The sequence below is a fragment of the Choristoneura fumiferana genome, chromosome 6 (assembly GCF_025370935.1).
Source record: "Choristoneura fumiferana chromosome 6, NRCan_CFum_1, whole genome shotgun sequence".
In the NCBI taxonomy this organism is placed as follows: domain Eukaryota; kingdom Metazoa; phylum Arthropoda; class Insecta; order Lepidoptera; family Tortricidae; genus Choristoneura; species Choristoneura fumiferana.
The window spans coordinates 795,145-817,197 of NC_133477.1; the positions used below are offsets into that span (position 1 = coordinate 795,145).

Here is a 22,053-nt window from a genome sequence, read left to right on the forward strand (position 1 = left end):
CAAGAGCTTAAAGCTAAAAGATATGTAGTAGGTAGGCCAAGACCAACAAAGTATAGTTCAGCCGTCAAAGAGAGAAAGAGAAAAGTCAAGTCAAGTCAAAGAGCATTGCATAAATTAAGTCATATATTTTTATTAGACCGCTTGTCACGCTTCTATTTATTAGAAAATCTCAACAATTTTGTTCGGACGAAATCCCCCTCCTAAACGCGTGACGTACCTACCTAGTCCATTCAATTTATAATTATAACACCCCTCTTTTTGCGTCGGGGGTCAATAATTACTCTTGCTTTTTTTTTTTTTTTATTAGCCTATGTTTGTGTCCCACTGCTGGGCAAAGGCCTCTCCTCTCTTGCTCCACTCCTGCCTATCAAAGGCGAGCTCCCGCCATCCCACATTATAGGCATCTGGGCTGGACATATCTGTCGAATGAACCCAGAACGTTGGGCCAAAATTGTTACGGAATGGGTCCCTAGTGACGGATACCGTAATAGAGGCAGACCGAAGAGGAGATGGAGGGACGACTTAGATGCCTTGCTTTATTTATATCTTAATTAATCTAAATCCCTAAATACAAGAGTAATTTTAAACGATGATGAAAAACTGATTTAACAAAAAATATGCTATTATAAATTATAATAAATAAAATAATAAGTCCGATTCAAATCTAGCAAGTTAAATTTGACCCACTTTTAATTGTCTTGTTATTGTTTATAAGTTTCATAATAATACTATGCTTACAATATGCGTACCTATACATATAACAACCTTTGTGAAATATAAACGTTTTTAACACCTGTTGAATAATTATCACGTTTACAACCTTTGATTATAGGATTTATAGCAATTGTTCGGAAGACAAGTAATACTTATATAGAAATGCTTCGAGAAAAGGATGGTACGGCGCCGTGTCGCTTTTTTGCTCGACTTTGCGGGGGCGCTGCTGTGCCCCCAGATTTGTTTTTAATATTATAAAAACAAAACCGTCTACACTGCCCCGGCTTATTTAATGTAAAATAACTACCTAATAAAAAACGAAACAAGCTACATAATATAACGACCCAACTTATGGCTACCATCCACTGCAAACTGCAAGCGTTTCACTGGCAACGGCAAAAACCGATGTTTTGCGCTTTCATAAGTAGATTTTACTACATTATAGTATTTGGGCCAATCAACTATTTTACCGACACTTTGGGCGTCTCCTGCGTTATGCGTTACCAGAATTGTCTCTGGCGTTATCAAAAAATCGTACTTCCAACAAGATATTTCACGGTTTAATAGGTTGAACTTACTACGTAGGATGGCATGTATATGTACACCATCAATTAAATTACAGAAAAAACAAAAATTTGCAATTGACAAGATTTCATTTTTTTAGCACCTGTAAATTACTACAGGAATCGAAAAAGTTTTTCCTCCTGAAAATGGGAAAATATTAAAAAAATGAAATAATAATTGATTTCTCCATATTTAAAAAAATACAAAAAATTGAAAAAATAGGTCTGAATTTGCCAACACTACCACAGAATAGATATGTTTCCTTTGCCTTTTTCACAAAAAAAAAGAGCTGTCATAATTTTGACAACGTTGCAACGTCTACGTCAGACTTACGTGATATTTTTTTAAGAGACTAGACAAAAGTAATGGATCTATTGTGTGGTCGTTTTGGAGTTATGCCCTTTTAGAATAAGCACATCTTAAAAAAATTGTAAAAAAATAAATAATAGTTGTAGCGAATTTTAAAAACAGCAGCATTCTCTTTCCAAACAGAATACAGAGAACGAATCAAATTATAGTCTTAGAAATATGAAATCTTGTCAATTGTTTGAAAAATGTAGCGGACAGATTAGTGTCGGTAAAAAAGTTGATTGGCCCATTTACTAGTGATACATAACCTTTTAGAATTGCAAAAATAAGTTCTCGAGGATGTGTTGCGAGAATGTTTTCGTAAACCAATTAGAAACGCTTCATGTATCTATCCTCGCACTGTCTTTCAGTTAAAATTTTATCGCTCGAGTAGTCAAAATTAACACTTTTAGTTTTGTAAGTCAGACAGCCGATCACGCAAAAAATAAGTCGTCGAGGCGCGGGGGCGGAAACAGTCCGTTACAACCTTATACCTTGTGTCTCAAAATACATCTGGAATATTTCAGCAATTAAGTCGAGTTAGTTTGACTTTTACACCCTTGGAAAGGTTTCCATTCATTGGTCGACATTTAAAGTACAGCGTCAAAATCAAAAATTCCGATGACAAACCGTTTCCCGAATAGGAAGTCACTCGGTATAAGGTGGCATCATAAATAGACAGCGATGAGCGTGAAGAGGCGGTGCGGCCTGACCTGCAGATGGCGCGGCGCGGCGGCACGCAGCCCGTCGGCGGCGGCGCCGGCGCGGCCGCGGCGCGCGTTGTCCGCCAGGATGCGCAGGCGCGCCGCGTTCTTCGCCTCCGGCCGGTGCGCCAGCATCGTGTAGCGAGACATCGAGCGGGGAAACCTGCCAACAATAACTTATTGTATTATAAATTCTATAATAGTACCAGTCGGTGCCCTGACATTAATTATCCACTTTTACATACATGGGTTAGTATCATTTCAATTCGTCTAAAAAGCAGCTGGTCTAAGTAGCAAGTGGTCTATAATTTTTTAAGTCAGTCGACGGAGCTCCGCTTCGCGGAACTTCTATACCGGCTCGCGCCCCTACGCAACTCTAACCTAATCTATATTTTTTCAAGATTCCCGACACAAACAGGTTAGGACCAGTTGCTTCTTAGACCACTTGCTACTCAGACCAGTTGATTTTTAGACCACTTGCTATAGCCCGCGCCAAACTTCTAGCTCGCTCTGAAAACGAGGCGATTGGTGTCGCAGTAGCGCATTATCGGTATCTGCGGGACGTAAGCGGGTAAGGACGGGAGAGCACCCCCCCGCGCCCCGCTCGCTCCTGCGCCTGCACCGCGCTCGCCATGTTTATTCGTGCATCTGTGTGCGCCGAGTGCTTCTACGCAACACACGTTTGATTATGCAGTGGAAAGTACAGTCGCCGGGAGTATATTTTATTTGTTCGCGTCGCGAGTTTAGATTTTTGGTATTGTTCATAGTTACGTTACTGTTTTAAGTAGTTGATTTTTGTTATTACTTATTGTTATTGCTTTGGGAGTAGGCTACCTGTTTTTTTTTTGAAAGACTGGTAAAATGGCGAGACATAATACCGTTTTACCGTTTTTCTTTATAAATTTATTTATTGTTCTTATTAATCACAGATTAAAGTTCTCTTCCGGGATATTAATTTATCCTGCTTAATTTTTAGGTTTAAAAATATGATAAGTAAGCCTTTTGAAATATGATAGTTACTTACTTATTATCAGTTACAAGTTGTCAGTTGTCAATCACTTATTGAAAATAATTTATACACTTAAATTATTATTATATACAGTAACATATATCCAAACTATTAGTAGGATTATATTGTTACTGACTGTACACCTGCGCGCTGCAACTTCAGAGAGAGCTAGAGTTTGGTTGCTTGCTATACTAGACCAGTTGCTTTTAGACCACTTGCTACTGCTTTTTTAGACCATTTGCTACTTGCTACTCAGACCAGTTGCTTTTTAGACCACTTGCTACTTAGACCAGTTGCTTTTTAGACGAAGTAATAAGAAAGTGTAAGTGTATGTGTATTGTTAGTCTTTCAGACTAAAATGGCTGGAAGGATTTGGATGAAATTTGGTATGTAGATAGCTGGATTTCTGGAATGACACATGATTAGGCTACTTTTAAACAGATATTCCAGCAATAGTACAGTACTGATAAATGATAAACTCCAGAAATCTGAACTAGTAAGAGAAATTCAATTTTGATGGGTATACATCACAACATTATTAGAACTGTGTCACATCTTAATAGTCAGAAAAACTGTGCAATTACCTTGAAATTTTCATGTCATGCATAGACAACCTCGAATAAAAATCATCATCCTCCCCACCCCAACCAAGAAATCGGTTTGAAAACCCATTTACTTCTTTATACTGGTCAGACCGTATAGCAAACACCCCTCCGACCAGCCAGTCATATGGTAGGACAAATCGAAATTTGTCGACACTAGCACTTAGATGGCGGGGCTCTGTGGTGCACACATAGAGGTTGCTTTCGTCTAGAGGCAACAGGTCTACGTCTTGCAGAATCAGGCAGGGGAACTTGTCTGCAATGGCTTGCCGAGCACCAATGTTGTACAGCAGACCCTTGTTCCATGGCTTCTCATCCTGTTGCTCTATTAAATATATCCTGGAAACAATAAAGGGAATATTAAAAAAATATTCTGTAAGTAGGCTGCAAAGTACTCTCATGTCATGTCACTATTGTTTATACTACCAGCACTTTTGGAAAGACCATGATTGCCAAGAAGACTGTGCCACAATAAATTTCTCAAAAAACTCATTTATTTTAAACACTAATTAGGATGTATAAATCTATAACACATTTGCTGTCTCAATCGCTATGCGGCTACGCTCGTAGCACATAGCAGCATTTTTCTGCTTTGCAGCGAAAACTGCCTATGAACAGAAAACGCGCCTAGCGTGTTATTGGCACTGAAAGTGTTTATATATTATGAAATTCTTGGGTCAAAAATATTTGACCAAACTCCTTTGAAATGGCATGACTGATTTTTATGAAAATTTTTATGTATATTCGGTAGGTCTGAGAATAGGATATAAACTAATTTTCATACTTCTATGCGGATGGAGTCACAGGCATGAGCTAGTAAAAAAAAAAACAGGACAAACCTTTTTTGGTCAATGTACAATTTTTTTACAAAAATAATAATCTTACTATGACAGCCATGTAAGACTATTGACTTAGTGATGGAGGGATGGATGAAAGTAAAAATTATCAATTACATTACACTTGTCCCTACTTGCCCACATTATTTGGTTATGGATACAGTTACATTATTATAATACGTACTTATAATGAATATTTTGTTTTCTCAAAAAATTGTGCATGTAGGGTAAAAATATATCAAGTTGCTTCTGTCTGTTTCTGTATGTGACAAGTACAGCCACGCTGAACAGCGGGTTACACTGCGGCGGGACGTAGCTCCCGCCGTCTATGCCCGCAGCTACAAAATTCTCAGTATCATTGCCGATGTCCCAAGTTTGCATCGAAGCGGTGCGCTGCAGTATGCTTTCATAGGTGCAGTTCTGTTTTCTTCTTTTCAACACGGCAGGATGCACTTTCTTATAAAGCTTAGAATCTATGGAGTCCCTATTTATATGAGTATAGTTGTAATATCCGTAAAAGGTGAAGAAGTGGACAATTGATAAGAGACAAAGCGCTATCACAATGTAAACACTTAGTCTTATTTGAAGACATCTTCTGATTGCACACCATTTCTTCATTGATTTATAATAAAAATACTTGACTAGACGGCACAATAGGGTGCATAAATGATTGCATTTAACTTATTGTACAAATAACTAAAAAAAAAAAGAAATAGTAAAGTTGTATATTTTCGTGAACTTAATCCATGTTGGACTGTCAGTTGTACTGACTGATGAGATGACTGACTGGCAGGGCAGACTTCACTTGACACTGACAGTGACAGTATTTGTTTTTTAAATTATCCTCTGTGAAATTGAAATGCTAGAGAATTATAATCAATGCATACATTTTTTCGAACACTGTAACCTTCTTTTGTACCTATTTTAATGGCACGTATTCAAGAAATGTATACCATATTCACTTCGAAAACTCCCCTCTACCCAATTCTCGACGGGTCTCTTGACTAGTAAGTAAGTAGGTACTTAGTAGATGAAATTTTACGAAATTCGAATACTTTCAATTTTAGATACACATCCTAAAATAATCCTAAAGTAGATAGACAGTAGGTTGAGTCAGACAGTCAGAGTTAATTTACGGGTACTAACAACTAACAAAATATACAAGCATTTACTGAAATTATTTTAAGAATGCAGTATGTATAAGAATAAGAAGAGATTGAAGATTAACAAACGTAAGTAATGAAACAAATAGGTTTATTAATTATTTTATGTTTAAAGAAACAAATTAATTCGCTTTATGTTTGTTATGTTTTGACACGTACATTAGGTTGGTTGGTTTTTTAGAAAAATATGGCTCTGTCCATTGGAGGACACGTACATTAATTTAATTGAAAAACTGACTTTCAAGATACAGTCCATTTAGATCGAAAAACACTAATGTCATGTCAATAATATGAAGCATATTAATATACAGGTTGATTTTATTTTATGAGTATAATATAAACACAATTTTATTTATTTAATTAAAGGGAAATTAATGTAGTAAAGTACCTAGATATACTTTGGTGGGCGGTATGTTTAGCCTTATTCCGTTATTTTCTTATGTGTACGATGTTGTCAAAGATTTAAAAACAAATAAAACACATCGAAAAAGCAATTTGTACTGTCATTTCCTCGGTCAGCAAATTTTAGATTATTTAAACATTAAACAACAACAATAGAAACAATAGGAACAATGAAGTCTTATCATTAGTGAACTGGGACATTGTTTCCTGAGCTAGTTTCTTATCAGCAACAACAATAAATAAATATTCTACAGCTAATACACATGTAAGTAGGTACCTTTCAGAGACATCTATATATACCCACAGCGTTTAAAATGAAATACCTAGTTTAACTTTTTAGTCCGTCTCCGTATTTTGAGCAACGGTGTGGTCGCTCCTTAATAAAAGAAAGAAATAAATAAAATACATTTATTCAGAACACAAGACACAACAATAGTATTAAGTACAAATAGACAAAACGTAGGAAAGTATGTGTCATTGTTGTTGTGAATCGGACACTGGTTCAGCATAACGCTGAAGTGTTAATAATACCTAAACACCCCAGCGCTGATTTTCAGCCAGCTCCGTTGGTGACCCTCGGACCGCTACAAAGATATACTACACAGTTTTATTACTTTACATAAGACTACATAAATAGATAATTTGTAAAATATAAAACATATTATTTATAAAAAACGATCAAGTTATTCTATCTCACCTCGGCAGTCGGCTAAGATGAGATGACGTGTTATCTTCACCTGAAATCAATAGATGGCGTTGTCCAAGCGAACGTAAAGGTCCGGGACCACTTAGCGTCTTTCGAGCGTCGTCGTCTAGTCAACGCCCGCGCAGCGTCGACGCGGCGTCAATAGGGGAAGGGCGCTGGCTAGATGCCGGCATCTGCAGGGCTACTACGAAACTCGCAACTCGAAGTTCATATCGTGCCATCCCTCTCGCTCTCGTATTTATAGCATGTGTCAGAGGGACCGCACGACACGAACTTCGAGTTTCGAGTTTCGTAGTAGCCCTGCTCACATTTCGCCTCCTGACGTCGAGGCGACGCTGCGCGGACGCCGTGTCGACGCTGGGCGGGCGTTAACGAGACGCTGGCGTCCGAAAGACGCTAAGTGGGCCCGGGCCCTAAGGTGTTGTTTTGATCAATTTTATTTACCACAATCGTTACTTCCAAGTAGCAAAGTTCAATCCGATGGGCTTTATCGCCGACCTAATTAATATATTTATACAGAAATAGCTACGCTTATGTAGGTAAGTACTTATTATTCATGCAGATATAAATCGTTAAATATTGTTCAATATACTCGAATGAGACTTGTCGGTTCGGTATTGCCGCCATTCCCAGTCGTTCGCGGAGGTCGGAGGTTCGCTTAGCGGTTTTTGAATCCGTCAGTCATGCGTGTGGTGTGGGACTGTCTTAATTTAATTTCATAAATGTCATTGTCTGTCAATGGATGGAGTTGATGATAAACAAAATAACCTCAAAAGAAAATAAACATAAAAGATTTAAAGATGCTTTCTTCGAATAAGTGTTATAATATTTCCTAATTTATATTAAAATAATTAATTGCTAAGTTTACAATACTTTTAAGTGTCAGTTCAGACATAATTGTTGCAAAAATGAGCGAAAAACATTCACAAGTGTCTCATTCCGGTGAAATCGACGTAGACGACGACAGATTCCTTTGCAAGCCGCTGGATTCGCTGAAAGAAGTGGCAGAGTTCTTAAAGAACCCGCCAGCTTGGAGATCCTTGTGCGTGGAACTAAAACCTCACAGTGAATATGCCATAAGGAACATGGATATAGTACGACAAAATCATCCCGAGGAGAACTATGAAGTTCAAGTTGAATATCCAGAAACGTTCTGTCATTTTGACCCAAATCAAGAAGAGGTTGGTCGCCACAAAAGGAAAGACTTACCGCAGACCTTAGTTTGCCATGATATGGCCAATGGCTATCATGATGACAGGTGAGCATTTAATTAAAGCTTCAAAATAATATGTACCGACTTGTTTTTACTAGTACTTGCTTTAAGCTCACCTGGTGTTCTAAGCCTCAACAAAAATAATCATTAAAAGTAAAAAAAAATGTAGAAAAAAATCCTTAAGGATGCACTGAGATGGGAAAATTACACAAACAGAAGTGTGACTTAAGAAGAAGCCTTTATTCATAGTTTTGCTGGGAGGAATTGAAATATCTCCATTAACTTTAGCAGATGGCTCAGTTCATTGATCGGAACTACATGGTAATTAGCTCTATGGCATGGCCAAATAAAAAATTAAATTGTGGTGTTGGGTTAGAATTACACCTCTTCATTTCTTCCGTGGATGTTGTAAGATGCGACTGAGGATATAGGTTAAGGTATACCATGGGCGACAGGCCAGCAACCTGTCACTATTGTACTGTTTTTGTGAAACTTAAAGAAAACCTAAAATTGCTAAAAGTGGCTCTGAATCCTTAATGTTTTGTGTGCTCTGCCTACCCCATTTGGGAATACAGGCGTGATGTTTGTGTGTGTGCGTGTGTGTGTTTTGATAAATATCTGTGAATTCAAAATGCTTTAGTTATGGTTATGGACATTAAAAAAACATCATAAATTAAGAATGTCCTTAACACAGTAACACTATCTTAGTGCACATAATTAATTATCTTAAATGCTTGTTTCTCTTTTAAACAGTAACAGTTTGAGCACTAGTATCTTGGAGAAATTAACTTCATTTGACCTGTTTTGATTATTTATTACTGCAATCAACAATGCGTAATATGTAGTATTGTTGATCAAAGATTTATTATTAATGTAGAAATGTATTAATTTTATTTTAAGCAAAGTGAACGGGACCAGTAACTTTGATGCATACACATTTTACAACTGGGCAGTTGTGGACGTGTTCTGCTACTTCAGCCACCACTTTGTCACCATACCTCCGCTGGGCTGGATCAATGTTGCCCACGCGCATGGGGTCAAGGTAATTGGTAAGAAAAATAATTGCTCTAAGACCATCATAGTCTTCTTTAGCTTGTCAATATCAAGAAAATTTGAATTGTTTACTAGATAGTACAATTTTTAATAGAACAAGTAATGAAGGTTTAGTTTTGTAACTAAGGGACCCCATACATCCCTGTATTATTATTATTATTGTTTTGTATTTTTTTTATTTAATTGTATACTGTAGTTTTTAAGTATTTTGTTTGTAATTATTTTATGTTGAAAAAATGACTTTCTGCCAAGTTTCTTTTCTGTCAAGTTTTGTATTCTTCTTGGCAATGATGGTCTTTCCGAAAGCGCTGGTAGTTTAAAAAATGACATGTAAAAGTGCCCATTGCGGCCTATTTACTGAATAAATGATTTGAATTTGAATTTTGAATTAGGTTAGATATACTTCTTGCGGAGAGTTTGCAGCTATGAAGGCAAAAGCGGAGTTCTGTTACAATTCTAATCGAGACCTAGACAATTTCTTATGCTTCGTCAAGAATTATCCAGGATAAAGTTATGTATTATGGTATTTTTTTGTAATCCACAGGCACAGTAATAACGGAGTGGGCAGAGGGCTCTGCCATCTGGGAGAAGCTGCTCGCGGAGCCCGAGGAGTGGCAGGGCTTCGCGGCAGCGCTCGTGTCCATCGCGAAGACGCTCAAGTTCGACGGCTGGCTGCTCAACATCGAGAATAAGGTAGCTGTAATATAAGGGGATATTGTTGTTTTTTTAGGGTTCCGTAGCCAAATGGCAAAAAACGGAACCCATTTGGATTCGTCATGTCTGTCTGTCTGTCCGTCCGTATGTCACAGCCACCTTTTTTCGAAACTATAACAACTATACTGTTGAAACTTGGTAAGTAGGTGTATTCTGTGAACCGCATTAAGATTTTCACACAAAAATAGAAAAAAAAACAATACATTTTGGGGGTTCCCCATACTTAGAACTGCAACTCAAATATTTTTTTTCTTCAAATCGATATGTGTGGGGTATCTATGGATAGGTCTTCAAAAATGATATTGAGGTTTCTAATATCATTTTTTTTTCTAAACTGAATAGTTTGCGCGAGAGACACTTCCAAAGTGGTAAAATGTGTGTGTTCCCCCTGTAACTTCTAAAATAAGAGAATGATAAAACTGAAATAAATATATGATGTACATTTACCATGCAAACTTTCACCGAAAATTGGTTTGAACAAGATCTAGTTAGTAGTTTTTTTTTAATACGTGTAAATCGTAAAGTCACAGGTTTTGTTAAATAATCATAAAATTAACACATGTTTTGTATGTATGTATGTATGTAAACTCTTTATTGCACATAAAAATAAAAATAAAAATACAAATACACAGAGAGGAGAACAAAGGCGAGCTTATCCCTAAAAAGGGATCTCTTCCAGCTAACCTAGTTAGGAAAAAACATTTGGTTATATAGAGGATAAGCGGAAAATTACGTGCGGTAAAGAGACAAAACAGAAATACTCAAAAGAGATAAAATAAATACAACATTATTTACATTAACACTAACATAAATCAAAGGAAATATAACAAACAATTACAAAAGCGAAACAGTCTCATCTCAGGTGTCAGTGTCCAGCCATAATTTCTTTAAACTCTCCCTGAACGAGGCCACAGACGGAGATTCCCTTAGAGACAAGGGTAAATCGTTCCACAGCTTGACTGAATGGAAAGTGAAAGATTTAGCATAAGAGCGCGCGTTGTAAGTTTGGAACTCGACCGCAAACGGTGTCCACTTCCAGTGGTGTTTTATTCCTACACCTAAAACTACAAACATACACACATCTGTTTTTCTTTTTGTAGTCGCCAACCCTAGCGCTTCGCGCAGCCGTAGGTATAAATTTCAAGAATACGGCCGAGTCGATCTACTGCCTTGTTACGTATATTGTGCCAGGGTGGATTTTTTGTGCTACTGATGTCATGTTCACATCCTGTACATTTGTCAAAGAAATCGTAATGAAATTGATTATGAAACGGTTCCACCCTGGTATGTGATTCAGTTTCCTCCACTGTAGGACATTATTTTACCATATTAATTGATATTCATTGTGGTGGCCGGCGCCGCTGCAGAGCAGCACACCACGATAGTTTAAAACGTTCTGAACTTTTACCCGTGATGTGCTGGATGCAATAGGTCTACAATGGCGGAATCATTTGTTAGTTCTTTACCTCAAAAGCATAAATTCCTTGTAGCGATGCACCGAATCGCATTTCACCTCGAAATAACAAAATGTCAATAGAATCATGTTACTTGACGCAATTTTTCGCGTAGTTTTTTACATTTTACCCTAGATGCATTTCGCTGCGATTGATGTTTGCTTGGGACTCTAATTAATTTGACACGTTAATTAGTGTTTGCACTAAAATGCACTAAGGCACTTGTCCCACCGACGACGATGAGCGAGAAGCGAGCAGAGCGAGTAACTAGAAACGAGTGGGCGAGCAGCGAGAAGCGAGTGTAGTTTTGTCGCTCGGCTGTAAGCGAGTGTTCGCGTGCGACGGGCGATTACTCGCTCCACTCGACCCGCTCGTGCGGGGCGGCCGCCAAGCTGACATCGCTGAGCGAGTATCTATAGCTCAGCGAGTTTTATAGCTCTTGTCGCTGCGACAAAAGATGTAAGAGCGAGTTCTCGCCGACAGTGTGAACAGCCAGCGATCAACTATTAATATATGTGTCTCTTTTACTCACACAGGATCTTATATCTTTTGTTCGTTTCTTGAGCGAGAAAATAGTCGATAGCCAATCGTTTACTCGCTGGCGGTGAGACAAGTGCCTAATGCACGATCTAGGTGAAATGCGACTAAAATTTATAGCGACTAAAAAAATAAACAATTGTGACACAACACAACGCTATAATTAAAAATACGATCGAGGTGAAATGCGGTTCGGTACCTACATCGCTACAAGGAATTTATGCTTTTAAGGTATAGAACTAACAAATGGGCGGAATGAAAAGGTTGACCAGTTTTCACAGTTTTCGAATAAATTCGTTTATACGTTGCAAGCAAATGTTACCTTTTTGAATGACATTATGACGGAATAAGTATGTCATACTCGGTCGATAAGCAAGCAGTTATACTGAGCAAGCAAAAACGGACCTTAAGGTGGTGAACTTTGTATTGTATTTGTATTTCGCGACTGTAAGGGCGGCCACATACACTCGGAATTTCGATTCGAAATATCGATTCGAGATTTCGTAAATACATCGCATCACACACGTGGCCACCATGCGGCTTTCCGAATCAGAGAAAAGTTCGAACGGAAAACTACGTCTGTATGTGGTAGGTCCATAGATTTGTATGGATTTACTGCGTTCAAATATCGAATCAGAAACGGAATTCCGAGTGTATGTGGCTGCCCTAAATGCTTGTCGGCCGCAGATATCGCAGCCGGCGGCGCTGGTCTCGTTCGTGCGGCACCTGCACGCGCTGGTGCGGCGCGAGCTGGGGCCCGGCGCGCTGATCTGGTACGACAGCGTCACGGCCGACGGCGCGCTGCACTGGCAGAACACGCTCACCGAACACAACCGGTGAGTACACCGCGACACGAACAGCGTGCATTGACTGGGGCGGCGCGAGCTGGGGCCCGGCGCGCTGCTCTGGTACGACAGCGTCACGGCCGACGGCGCGCTGCACTGGCAGAACACGCTCACCGAACACAACCGGTGAGTACACCGCGACACGAACAGCGTGCATTGACTGGGCGGCGCGAGCTGGGGCCGGGCGCGCTGCTCTGGTACGACAGCGTCACGGCCGACGGCGCGCTGCACTGGCAGAACACGCTCACCGAACACAACCGGTGAGTACACCGCGACACGAACAGCGTGCATTGACCAGCCTGCAGGTGGATCGATTTCAATGCGGTTTTCTTTAGCCTCCAAGTTTCTATAGTAGTCAAAAAGACGCTGCTGCCCATCTTCTGGTAGGTAATATCCCTCAGCCGGTTCCTACGGCGCTCACGGGAAGAGAGGGGGAGGCAGCATTCTTACGCCGGCGCACATGGTTTTTTACTAGCTTATTTTCACAATCTTTTTTTGCCCCAATTTTAATCGACACAGAAACAGTGTCGATGAAGCTCCGCTAGTGCGGAGCTCCTACTTTGTGTAGTTTTGGCCTTTCGGGCCGATACAAACTTAACATAACCTAAACCTACACCTATGATTCTGTGTCCATTTAAATTGAGAAAAAACGCGACGGCGAAAATAGGATTCAGTAAAATTAAGCTTTCGGGAAAAAATGCGGACGGAAATTTTGCTACTAGGAAATAAAGAGTTTGGGAAAATGATTGAACAATTTTACCCTTATTCCTTACAAGGCAGGGTAGATTTATTCTCATTTTCGTCATCTATACAACCGTACGCCAGTCAACATCATCATCATCCCAGCCTATATACGTCCCACTGCTGCACAGGCCTCCTCTCAGAATGAGGCTTGGGCCGTAGTTCCCACGCGGGCCCAGTGCGGATTGGGAACTTCACACACACCATTAAATTGCTTCGCAGGTTTGTGCAGGTTTCCCTTTCACCATAAAGCTCGTGGTGTTCAAATTTAATTTCGCACATGAATTTCAAAAAAAACTTAGACGAGTCCTGTTTGCAGAGTGTTCTTTGAGGCGAGCGACGGCCTGTTCACGAACTACGCGTGGTCGGCGGCGGACGTGGCGCGCGGCGCGGCGGCGGCGGCGGCCGGGCCGGCAGCGCGGCGCCGCGACCTGCTCGTCGGGCTCGACGTCTGGGGGCGGAACTTCATCGGCGGCGGGCAGTTCAACACGCAGCACGTAACTAGCACTGCCGAGACATGCCCTGGCTTTTTAGTTTAGCCTAAGGTTCCGTTTTCACCAGAAATGTGCAAGGATGGGTGATTTTCTATTAGCCGGCCTGGCACCGGCACGGCACCGGCATTACCTACCGTGCACCGGCACCGGCGCCGGCGCCGGGGCTTCGTTTTTCCACTGCGACGGTGTCGATGCCGTTTTACACACGCACACTACCAGTCCTATGAAAAATAGTAAGTAGCCGTATTAAAAAAAAAACTGTGTGTTTGGTTGGCCAACCTGGCGCCCATCCGAAATTTTACAGATCGTGGGTAAAAATATCTGCTACTAAATCTGCCAAAAAGAGTAAGAAAAAAAAAAAAAATTAGCGGGAGAACCTTGCGAATTTTCCGTGGACTTTTTTTGAGAGTGTGAATGTAAATTTACAAAAATGGAATCATCGAGTGCTAGTGACATTTATTTCCTATGAATTGTTTAGCATGAGTTTTTTTTTCGTCAACTATTCCTGTAATAGTTGAAAGAAAAGCAGATTATGCACCTGACATTAAGTAGGTAATTACATTGCTCTCGTGCTTTTTAAAGCCCTCGCTTACGCTCGGGCTCCAAATCGGCACTCGGTGCGACAGTAAATAACTTTCTGCTTGGTGCAACAATCTACTATTTTTCACCGACATTGCTCAGAAAATTTGTTCGCTGAAGTGGCGTTGGGCTGGCCACGTCTGTCGCAGGGCTGATGAACGGTGGAGCAGGTGAGTCCTTGAATGGAGACCACGGACGGGAAAACGTAGTGTAGGGCGTCCTGAGGCATGGTGGACGGACGACCCTAAGAGGGTCGCTGGCGGCGGAGGGATGCGAGGGGCTGAAGACAGTGATGTGGCGCGCCATGGAAGAGAGGCCTGTCCAGCAGTGGACTGCTGTAAGCTGATGATGATGATATTTTTTTATCGAAACTTTAATTTGACAAACTTAACTTAACCTACTGTGGTCTATAAAAGCATAAGAAAATACGCAGTGAAAAATTTTTGGTTTCCGAGAAATTGAGAATTCAGAAATGAAACAGCACAGTAGGCGAATGAAACATTGACAAACAATAATTCTACGAAAAACCACACCCCGGTGTTTTTCGTGAACCAATAGAAGCGCTTCATTTACCTATCCTCGCGCAGCACTGCTCTGGTGCAAACAGCTGAGCGGAGTGAGACGTAAATGAAGAGTTTCTTTTGTTTCATAAAAAACAGTTTCCTCGCAACACATTCTCGCACATCTATGGTGGAAATGCAGCTGTAGGGCCCTTTCGACCAATGAAACACTTTGTTGCAGGCGGTAAAGATCGCGCACCGGCACGAGTGCTCTCTCGCCGTGTTCGCGCCTGCGTGGACGTACGAGGCCGCGCCCGACGGGCCCGGTGAGAGCTTCTGCTTAACCTTAGCTAGCTTAGCTGGGGGGCAAGGGAGGGCAGCCGCCCCCCTTGGACATTGCTTTGCAATATGTATTATATAACGTTGTAAACTTATATATGTTATTTGCATTAAATATTGTAGGTGCAATTGCGTTTATGACAAAACGAATGAAAAATAATGACTTTGAAAGTTTATCAAGTTTTGACAACATCTCGCTCATCTGTCATGGTGAAATCCCACTGGCAAAGGCCACATCTCTGTGGGCGGTGTGGGCGCCGCGCGGTCGCGAACGGTGACGTCGAACGACCGCTCGCGACGACCACGGGTCTTAAGTGGAACGATATAGAGGGCGTTACGGTCGTTGTGGACGATTAGTGGAAGTGGAACGTACTTATTAACGCACCTCCTGGGACAGGACCACAGGTTGAGAAGTGATAACCAATAGACGTTTATTATTATGTCGTTGGCGGCAGGCGGGGCACTCGGGCGGCTGCAGCGCTGGCAGGTCCGCGAGCGAGCGCTGTGGGGCAGCCTGTGGCCGTTCCTCGCCACCAAGCTGCCCCGCGCGCTGCCCTTCAGCACGTCATTCTGCCGCGGGCAGGGCCCCGCGCGCCGCCGCTACGGCGAGGTACGTAGCTGCCCCGCTGTGTGCATTGCGACGATTCTGTACATTTAGCATGAAAACTGATTCAAGAGGAGGCACGACTGCGACGCGCCTCCGTCCCACGTCATTTCTTCATAGCTTGCGCCACCTTGCGCCTAAGAAAAAATAATCTAAATTGCTATTGTATGTATTTCCTGGCTCTCATTTAAAAAAGTATATTTGCGTGTGCTCTTATTAAAAGCAGTGCTCGCAGGGATCTGTTTCCAGTGCTGACGCGGAGCATATTGTGTGTGCACACCGGGATTGATATTTTACATGGACTTGCATGCACACACAATATGTGTACTTGGGCCAATCAACTTTTTTACCGACACTAATCTGTCCGCGACATTTTCCAAACAATTGCAGATTTTTGTAAGTAAACATGTTTTTTCCGTAATTTAATAGATGGTGTACATGAATACATGCCATCCTACGTAAGTTTAACCTATTAAACCGTGAAATATCTTGTTGGAAGTACGATTTGTTGGTAACGCCAGAGACAATTTTGGTATCGCAGGAGACGCCCAAAGTGTCGGTAAAATAGTTGATTGGCCCAGTTACGTGTGGCAGCGGCACTGGCGGCAGGCGGCAGGCGGCAGGCTGTAGGCCGGCAGCTCACAGTGTGGTCGCGTCTCGGCAGGTGGTGTCCGCGGAGCCGTGGTACAACCTGCGGCTGCAGCAGTACCAGCCCAACGCCGCGCACGGCCCGCACTCGTACCGCCTCGCGCCCGCCCCCCCCGCCCCCCACGCCCCCCACGGGAAGCTCTCCCTCAGACAGCGGCTCAAGCAGCTCTTCAGGAAGACCACCAAAAAGAAGGACTCGGAGCCGCAAACCCTGTCCCCGGCGTACCCGCGCTACGACGTGGTCCTTCGAGAGGGCACCGACTGCTTGGACGTTTATTACGACGACAGCTTCAACGGCGGCTCGTGTCTGTCCGTGGACAGCGGCGAGGCGGGCGGCGGGCTCGTGCGGCTGTTCCACTGCGACTTCGAGGTCGAGGAGGAGCTGATCGTGTGCGTGGCGACGAAGCCTGCTGTGGGGCGGGCGGGGGCGGGGCGCCCCCTGGAGGTGCTGGTGCGAATGGCGGGGGCGGGGGCGGGGCGGGCGGGTGGCGCGCGGTGGGCGCGGCGCTCCGCTCGCCGCAGGACGCCGCCTTCCGCGCCCTGCAGCGGTACCTGCTGCTGCACGAGCCTGGGTTCTACGTCTCCGTGGAGAACGCCCACGGCTGGGACGTTAGGTTGGACATCTTTCCTATCATAATAATAATTATTTATTTCAGATTTTCAGATCCATAGATTTTAAAAATTAAAACATAATAAAATAAAATACTTATACATCAAAATGTCCAATTATAAAGTTAAATTAAATTAACCTATAAATGCTGCCCCTAGAGTCCATATGCACAGAGTTCCAATACCTACCCATTGCACTAGCTATACTTCGTTTTTTTAGTATTACAAAAAAGGTAAACAATCTTGACAAGTCTTTTTACATACATATTTAGATATTTTAACTTTTGGTTGTTTTAAGCATAGGTATGTTGTTTTGCCATGAAAGTGATTTTGAAGTTTAGCTATTATGAGACTAAGGTATTTTGAAATTCAGCCATATTATGATTCCGGTGTAACAAGAAAACAAAATTAGGCATTCTGCAATTTAGGTATTTTGAAACCAAGAAGTTTTTGAGATCTGGGAATATTTTTATTTATTTTATTTTATTTATTCAGAAACAGAATATTGATAAAAAGGTAAAATGCAATTTAGAACTTATAATTTATTTATTATTTTTATTTATTTATTTGTCATTTCTGTCATTCGGTATTTGAATGAATTATGGATTTCAATCGTTAGGTATTTAGAGAATATGACATTTTAAGGCAAAGTCATAATGAATTTCGTTCATTTTAATACAAGAGACAATTTGACATTTTAGATATTATGAGCCCATGGTAATTTGAAAATTAGGGGTATTAGTGAATAAGGTATTATGAAATTTAGTGGTTTTAAGCCCAAAGCATAATACCAATAGTTTACCATGTATTTCCATACTAATTATCCAAATTACGAGGGAATCAAAATGTATAGCTTAGTGGTCCTAGAAATTTAAAATTTAGCATGAAAGCACCTCTTACAGCACAACCAAAAGAAAGGTTTAAAAATCTACAATTTTGATGTCTGTCTGTCAGTATTCAAAGTAAAATGACCCAACACTGCATAATAGAGCAGACTTAACAGAGTAGAGTATTCAAATTTGTACGAAAATTGGTGTCATGTATGGGATGTCAACATGACATTAGTAGCACATAGGTTCCACCCTGGTACGAGATTCAGTTTCCTTGACTGTAAATGCTTATAAAAGACACATATTTTTTTCAAATAAACTCTTTTCTGAACCCCAAAATTACCGAGACTTAAAAAAAAACAGTAAAAACGCAAAATAAAACTGTCCTAAAAACCTACACGGTTAAAGAAACTGTAACGTACGTAGTATGTACCAGGGTGGAACCTTTTTCTTCTTTTGGTTTCTTTGGAATGTGTCTGGAATGTCAAAGTGACATTATTAGCAATAAGGTTCCACCCTGGTACAGTCACCAGCACCAGCACCAATATCTGACTCAACAGGCGTGCATAAATATCTGATACGACTCTATTTGTAGGGTCGGTAGGACGTGTCAGATATTTTTTCACGCTCCGCTGTGGCAGATATTAATGCTGGTGACTGTACGTGTTTCAGTTTCCTCTATTGTAAATGCTTATTATTTGATGCCGGCACCGGCACCGGCAGGTACCACAGCGTGCGTGTGGAGGCGGGCGCGCGCGTGGTCGGCGTGGGCTGCGCCGGCGCCGCGCTGCTCGGGCTGCTCGGGCTCTGCCAAGTCAGTGTACTTAATTTAGCTTTATTGTTTTACCCGCGCTTTCATCGCACAGTTTTTTTCTCGCAATTCTGTGACATATTGAATCTTAAGGCGCGGCCACATGCAGTCGCTCGACGGTCGTTTCCAGCGTCAATTCTGGGCACGTGACATATAGCGATAAAGCAGAAAAGGTTGAGCTTTATCGCTAAGAAAACATCTTTTATTTAGGAAAAAGCATTGTTATTTTTTTTTCATTCACTCCAATTTCTTTCTTTTTTTCATTTATTTATTTTATTTATTCAATAATAATCATTAAAAAAAAAGTGTAACATTACAGGTGGAAACCCAAGTCATTACAATTTTTCCACATTTAAAATACCATACAAATTTCCACCAAAAATAAATTAAAATAGAATACAAAAAGAAAAAGACAATTGAAAATTAAATTACCAGTCACCTAATAACAATAATAATAACAAGTATTATTATAAGCTCACAGCAGTAGGTATTTAGGTAGGTAGGTACGTATTTGTACCACTGCCACGACTGCCACTAAAGGAGGTTAAGAAATCAGCTTCCAAGACCAAGATAATTCCTGCAAGCAGCCATCTCGACGCTGCTGTTCGACGCGGCGACTTGACGCTGCTTTTTTGAGTCGCGGGATATTTAAAGAGGGTCACGTGACCAGATTTATCGCTGGAAACGAGCGTCGCGCGACTAGCATGTGGCCGCATCTTTAAACGAGTATCCGCACTGGCGGTAAAAAAAATGTATTTCAAGTACGGAATATAATAATAAAATATCGCGCAGTGAGAATTCGCAGTGCGGACAGGGCCTAAGTTTTTTTTATTTTCCTTGTACACGTTTTTTTTGCAGACTGTACTCGCATTGATATCCAACTTTTCATATACCGTAAACTGCTTCAACTTTGCCCTCTGGCCCCAACATTGCCTGATTCGATTTAGTCGATAACTTAGCACCCTTTAGGTTTTAAAACTTATATCCCCCCGTAATAATAATTCCAATGTAGATAAAAGTTTAAAACCTATAAGAGTGCTAAGTTATCGACTCTAAATCAACTCAGGCAATGTTGGGGCCAGAGGGCAAAGTTAAAGCAGTTTACGGTATCAAATTTCAATCTATCAAAAGTCAATCCGACCGCTGGAAGTGGTTCAAATCCCAGTAATATTAGAAATGCGAAAGTTTGTAAGTCTGTTTGGTACCTCTTCACTTCACGTCTAAACCGCTGAACCGATTTAGATGAAATTCAGTATACAGATAGTTTGAGTCCCGGGGAAGGACATAGGATAGTTTTTATTCCGGAAAATTGCATAGTTCCCGCGGGATAGCGATAAATGAATTCTACGCAGACGGAGTCGCGGGCAACAGGCTACTAAATTAATATATGAGGTAAAGTTAATAAATCAAAGCTTTCCGCTCTGTCTGTCCGTAATAGTCCGTATACAGCTTACTTTTCCTAACCCACGCAATGGATTTTGATTAGGTTTTTGCTATTAGTTAGATAATTTTTCACCGAAGGAAGGTACTTTTGAATAAAAAATTAAACACACGCGGTTTTCACTCATTCTTTTTATTAAAACCGGGACTTAAATGCAGTAATATTACCCGTAACCTACGGCCGCTGCAATATAGTCGAAACGTCGTCGGAACTAATTTTAAGCATGCTATTTTCGCATAGATCTAAGTTTCCTTTGTAATAATAACTATTAATTATAATGAAATATTACGTAAGCATAAAAAAACCATATTATGCAATCTAGTCGTTGAGAAATAAATTTACATGCCTTACGTACGGTAATCCTTAAGAGATGCTTTAAAAAACTTTAGTTCTTCACGCGTGTGAGGTCGGGGCAGAGAGGGGCTACTACGAAATTCGAAGTTCGTATCGTACCGTCCCTCTCACTCTCGTTTTAAATAATATAAGCGTGAGCGGGACGGCAAGACACGAAGTTCGAATTTTGCACTCCGTAGTAAAGGTAAAGGGCCAAGTCGCTCCTTATTCATAAGACGTTTCTGATTGCAGGGACGGCCAGTCAAGGAATGAACGCGCGCAGCAATATTTCAGATTAGGTAATTTACCCTTTGTACACGTATCTCAAAGTTTGTCAATTGTATTTTGTTTATTTTCTTTTGTGCAATAAAGAATTTAATAACTACATATATATACAAACACTTATTATTATTAATGTTAAATTTCGGGTTTAAGTACGGCAGTAAAGTGAACTAGTTTTTATTTTAAGAAAATATTATATTCAACAACTATATAATGTGCATATAGTACCTAAGCAACGATTTGTTTGTTATTTTAATGTATTTTTTTGTAAAGGTTTTGTTTAAAAAATTCAATCATGTAAGTACCTATTAAAAAAATAACTGTTACAATAAAGCATTTTTTTTACAAACAAACTAGTTTTTGTTTAGTCTAGAATAGGCGTAGAGAATAGGTATCAACCAAGCAATTTTTATATCATGACATGATTCATGTTCATGATAATACTTATCTTTTTTCCTACTTTCCGATTTCAGAAATGGAAGAGGCTATTCTGTAAAAAAAATGCAATATTAAAAGCACAGCATCAAGGAAATAGTAGATATTTCCAGTCTAAGTTATTAATTACGCATTTCTAACTGAATACCTACACTCAGGAATGCTCCCCTCCAATAAAAAAAAATATTTAATGGCAAAATAAGTTTTTGTTAAAAATTTCATTCTTAATACAAGCTTTTTTTGCTGTGACTATTTGCATTGTCATCCAAACTACATTGCCGTATCAAATTTTAAGTAGATGCCATTATTTTGAACATGAAACTACCGTGAGACTCACGATAACATGTCGAGCTAAACTCGGTTTAAGACGTGAGTTATCCGTTACAATATCGTTTAATATAGATGCCATTAGTGCTCCCACACAAAACAGCGAATTCGCATCGCATTGCAAAAATCTGCGAGCTCGCAGGACGCATCGCAAAAACTTCCGATCTGTGCCCTTAGTGTAATTTTTCGGTTACAAAATACGTCACGATCGCGTAC

General features: G+C 40.7%; 2 protein-coding genes across 2 annotated transcripts; one reads left to right on the top strand and one right to left on the bottom strand.

The window, feature by feature from the left end:
• Positions 1 to 1,620: 1,620 nt before the first annotated feature.
• Positions 1,621 to 5,487, bottom strand: LOC141428781 (beta-1,4-N-acetylgalactosaminyltransferase bre-4-like). Its single transcript, XM_074088791.1, has 3 exons — positions 4,962 to 5,487; positions 3,924 to 4,280; positions 1,621 to 2,493 (listed from the first exon to the last, which is right to left on the bottom strand). The coding sequence occupies exons 1-3, from the start codon at positions 5,393 to 5,395 to the stop codon at positions 2,295 to 2,297; spliced, it is 990 nt and encodes a 329-aa protein (XP_073944892.1). The 5' UTR covers positions 5,396 to 5,487; the 3' UTR covers positions 1,621 to 2,294.
• A 2,106-nt stretch (positions 5,488 to 7,593) lies between these two features.
• On the top strand, positions 7,594 to 21,399 carry ENGase (cytosolic endo-beta-N-acetylglucosaminidase). The gene is given in 11 exon segments (XM_074088787.1): positions 7,594 to 8,306; positions 9,162 to 9,310; positions 9,859 to 10,007; positions 12,707 to 12,855; positions 13,925 to 14,102; positions 15,420 to 15,504; positions 15,973 to 16,127; positions 16,786 to 17,248; positions 17,251 to 17,383; positions 18,932 to 19,022; positions 21,046 to 21,399. Coding segments are annotated over 11 exon segments (1,923 nt in total). The 5' UTR covers positions 7,594 to 7,956; the 3' UTR covers positions 21,067 to 21,399.
• Positions 21,400 to 22,053: the final 654 nt, after the last annotated feature.

What these genes read in the sequence shown, in the direction of transcription:
- LOC141428781 (XM_074088791.1), bottom strand. Translation starts at nt 5,395, where the DNA reads ATGAAGAAATGGTGTGCAATCAGAAGATGTCTTCAAATAAGACTAAGT. An exon ending in AAACAAAATATTCATTATAA is followed by an intron (nt 4,281 to 4,961) that starts GTACGTATTATA and finishes TATTGTTTCCAG; the next exon opens with GATATATTTAATAGAGCAAC. An exon ending in CATGACATGAAAATTTCAAG is followed by an intron (nt 2,494 to 3,923) that starts GTAATTGCACAG and finishes TATTGTTGGCAG; the next exon opens with GTTTCCCCGCTCGATGTCTC.